This window comes from Macroventuria anomochaeta, assembly GCF_010093625.1.
Source record: "Macroventuria anomochaeta strain CBS 525.71 unplaced genomic scaffold BU25scaffold_41, whole genome shotgun sequence".
NCBI classification, from domain to species: domain Eukaryota; kingdom Fungi; phylum Ascomycota; class Dothideomycetes; order Pleosporales; family Didymellaceae; genus Macroventuria; species Macroventuria anomochaeta.
Genome location: NW_022985402.1, coordinates 138,103 through 141,485, shown reverse-complemented (window position 1 = coordinate 141,485; position 3,383 = coordinate 138,103). Strand labels below are relative to the sequence as shown.

The 3,383-nt window shown below is 44.3% G+C and overlaps 1 protein-coding gene across 1 annotated transcript; it reads right to left on the bottom strand.

Moving 5' to 3' along the window:
* Window positions 1-1,765: 1,765 nt before the first annotated feature.
* Window positions 1,766-2,404, bottom strand: BU25DRAFT_425345 (uncharacterized protein; the record flags this gene model as incomplete). Its single annotated transcript, XM_033708344.1, has 2 exons — window positions 1,766-2,205; window positions 2,260-2,404. The coding sequence occupies 2 exons, from the start codon at window positions 2,402-2,404 to the stop codon at window positions 1,766-1,768; spliced, it is 585 nt and encodes a 194-aa protein (XP_033557057.1).
* Between the last annotated feature and the right edge of the window lie 979 nt (window positions 2,405-3,383).

The following is a 3,383-nucleotide window of genomic DNA, read 5'->3' as shown; positions in this document are numbered from 1 at the left end:
ATTCTGTTCATCTACATTGATGATATTGTGATGGCTTTCATAACTCCAATAGCCAACTCCATCAACAGTTCAAACAATGTCTCACTGAACTGTACAACCTCAAGAAGATGGAAGACCTTGCTTAGTTTCTTGGTATACATTGTAACGACACAGGTAAGAGAGGAACTCCGATATGGGTTCAAATCCGCTACGAGGTGTATGGGAGCACTGGGATAGATAGAACTAGGAGTAAACCTCTATTCCTATAGGTCTTGTACAAAAGGATACTCAAAAACTATCTACCATAACTATGTACACTGCCCTGCTTATATACCTAACAGTTCGATGTAGCTCAGGGGATACCGGTACATAGTAGGGTAGGGATCGGATAGGAGTCGAATAGCAATCGTGTGAGTAGTATGAGGAAGAACGGTTGGTATGGTTCTTACATACATATTGTTTGAGACCATTCAAGTCAACATACTTGGCTAATTCAGGATGCCTACATTGAGAAGGTCTGCTCTCAATTCAATATTGAGACACCACCAACCAGTCAATTCCCAGACACTCCAATCACTGACAACTGGCTGGATCCATCAGATGAAGAACCAAACAAAGAACGCATAAAGCTCTACTAACAGCTTGTTGGTTCCCTTGCCTATATTGCTGTATGGGGCAGACCTGATGTTGCTCAAGCTCATCTTATATTAGTTTCCCATCTCATCAACCCAGGCCAGAAACATGTAGTTAGGCAAGAAAGGTTTGGCTCTACATACTTGGGACAAAAACACTTGCTCTCCAAGCCTCATCTTCAGCAAATACATTGGAACCTGAGATGAGAAAATACCACACTGATGAACCAATCAACCACCCATTGTTTTATGGAGCTTCAGATGCATCTTATGCTGATGAACCAGAGACTTGTCAAAGCTCACAAGGATATGCTTTCTTCTTTAGAGGTCTCATGATTGACTGGAAATCAACAGTCCAACATACTGTTACCAAATCAATCACTGAGTCTGAGCTGCTTCCATTGTCACTCACAGGTTCTCAGATGATTGAGTGGATGCGCTTCTTCAAGGGGATATCACTCCATCTTGATTCAACACCAACAATTCTATGTGATAACCAGCAAACCATTGGTATAGTCACAAAGAAGGAAGACCAACTTAATACCAAAGTCAAACATGTTCATATCCATCAGCTATGGGTTCAACAGGAAGTCTTAGCTGGTCAACTCAATGTGTCCTGGGTTTCTACCAACAACATGCCAGCTGATGGACTCACAAAGACATTGCCCCATCAGAAGTTCAAGCAATTTGTCCATCAGTGCAGACTCATTGATATCAAACAACAACTCAATGTTCTCAAGCAGAAGACAATTGACACAAAGGATCCTAATATCCTATTTCCTAACCAGTTTTAACACAACTTGATCTATCTGATTTCATTTTGGCCATTACAACAATGACCAAATTACTCTGTTACAGCTCCAACAACTCAACTTCGTCAAGCTATCATCATTCCACACTTGTTTCCTTGTTAGACCTGGGGGGTGTGTTGCAGTACAGTAAGAGGTTGAGTAAAAGGATCAACTGGACCAGACTCCTTCAAACAGTATCAGTAACATAACAGCTTCATGGTCAGTTCTACTTTCCGTTCATTCACAGTATATAAACACACAGCTTGAGTACAATACAACTTCAGTGAACCTCAATATCCATTGCCCAATACCAATTATCTTCAGTACCATTACACTTACCTTGTGCAGGAAGTCAGACATATGCTACTTCCATAAGGGTCGGGGCATTGTAAAGAACTCCAAGACGTCCTTGTGGGTTCTGTATTGATCTTGGCGAGTGGGATTATCAACGTTGTAGTCCCACAAGATGTCCAACATACAAGCTATGCCTTTGTAGGCGCGAAACATGTATCTGCAGTGTTCGTTCAAGTTGGCGAATCCGCTCGTGTTGCGGAGCCACGGTGATTGTAGGATAGATGAGGGAGGACAGGGAGGGGGGGTGGATTCAGTGACGAGGTCGTAGAGAGCATCCCAGATCTCTTCGTCAGGTGCGCACCTAACAACTCGGTCGCATAAGATAACAGTGCGCTGAATATCGTATGCTTTTGATGTAATACTAGGAGTAAAGCGGTTGATGTCGTTGAGGAGCGTTGCGTTTTGGAATTTGGAAGGGAGTTGATTAGAAGCTGGAAAGTTCTGGAATGCTAGTAACAGATTACGCAATAGGTTTTTGGGATCTACCATATATCAGGGCTCACTGTTCTTAACGATGTAGAGCACTGCTTCCGAGAGGCTCAGGATCTCCAGCTCTGTCTGCGTGGATCTGAATAAACCGCGAAATAAATCCAAGCCCGAGTCTATAGGATTGTCGTTGATTAAGTTTGACTTAGATTTGGAGGCCATTCCGAGAGAGCCCAACAAACGACGTGTTCACAAAAGATGTTTAGAACAGGCGTAAGGATGAGAGACGCGATGTCGTGAGTCCAAAGGCTGGGCAAAACGTCGGTGTCTTTAGCAGGGCCAAGGGATTTGCCAAGCACCAGCAGACGTGCGAGCCAATAACTTGAATACCAGTAGTAAGGGCTAACACAGTGTAAGGCAGTGTTTTAGCACTAGAAACCCATAGCGCAGCACGTCCTACATGCCCTTCAGGAGGCGAGATGATGAACTCAATCCCCATGCTTCAGACGGAAACTAATCCCCACCAACCAACCAACTACTGTAGCTGTAAGCCCAGGGCACTACACATGTCATGTGGTCTATCCACTGACTAATCAGTCCACTACTCCATGTACATACGCCGCTGTTGAAGTCATACTTTAAGCAAAGCCCGTAAGTACTATTTGATTGGTTCTCGAGGATGAGCTCTGGTTCTGGAACAGTAGGGGTAAGTTGCCTGGGTGAAACACCAAACAACGGCTTGGGGTAACAATGAGTAGTACAGGCAATCTGTCTAGCTTGAAGGTTGGTTGAGATCCAATGACAAACTTAATTGACAAGGTTGAACACAAACCATAAGGGTTGTGTTCCTATATGCTATATACTAAACGTGTCTATGTGGTGATCTGTCTGCTCTGTGTGATCTGACAGCGCAGTGAGAGCAGTGGGAGCGTTCATGCAGGGTGCTCTGCATGCTCTGTTGCTGTACGTTGGATTGTGAGATCAGTGAGAGCATATATGCAGTCTGACAGTGGGCCTTGTTCCCGTCTCAGTTTAACCAAGACTTGCCACTGCTCTGTTGTTGCCTACATTAGCGTGAGAGCAATCCTTGTCAGTGCTACCCAGTGTACCACTGATCGTAACACCCTGTTACGATCCATGAACAACTCGCAAAACAACACTGAACAAACAGGACTACACAACGAGACGAGAGCAGCCAAGG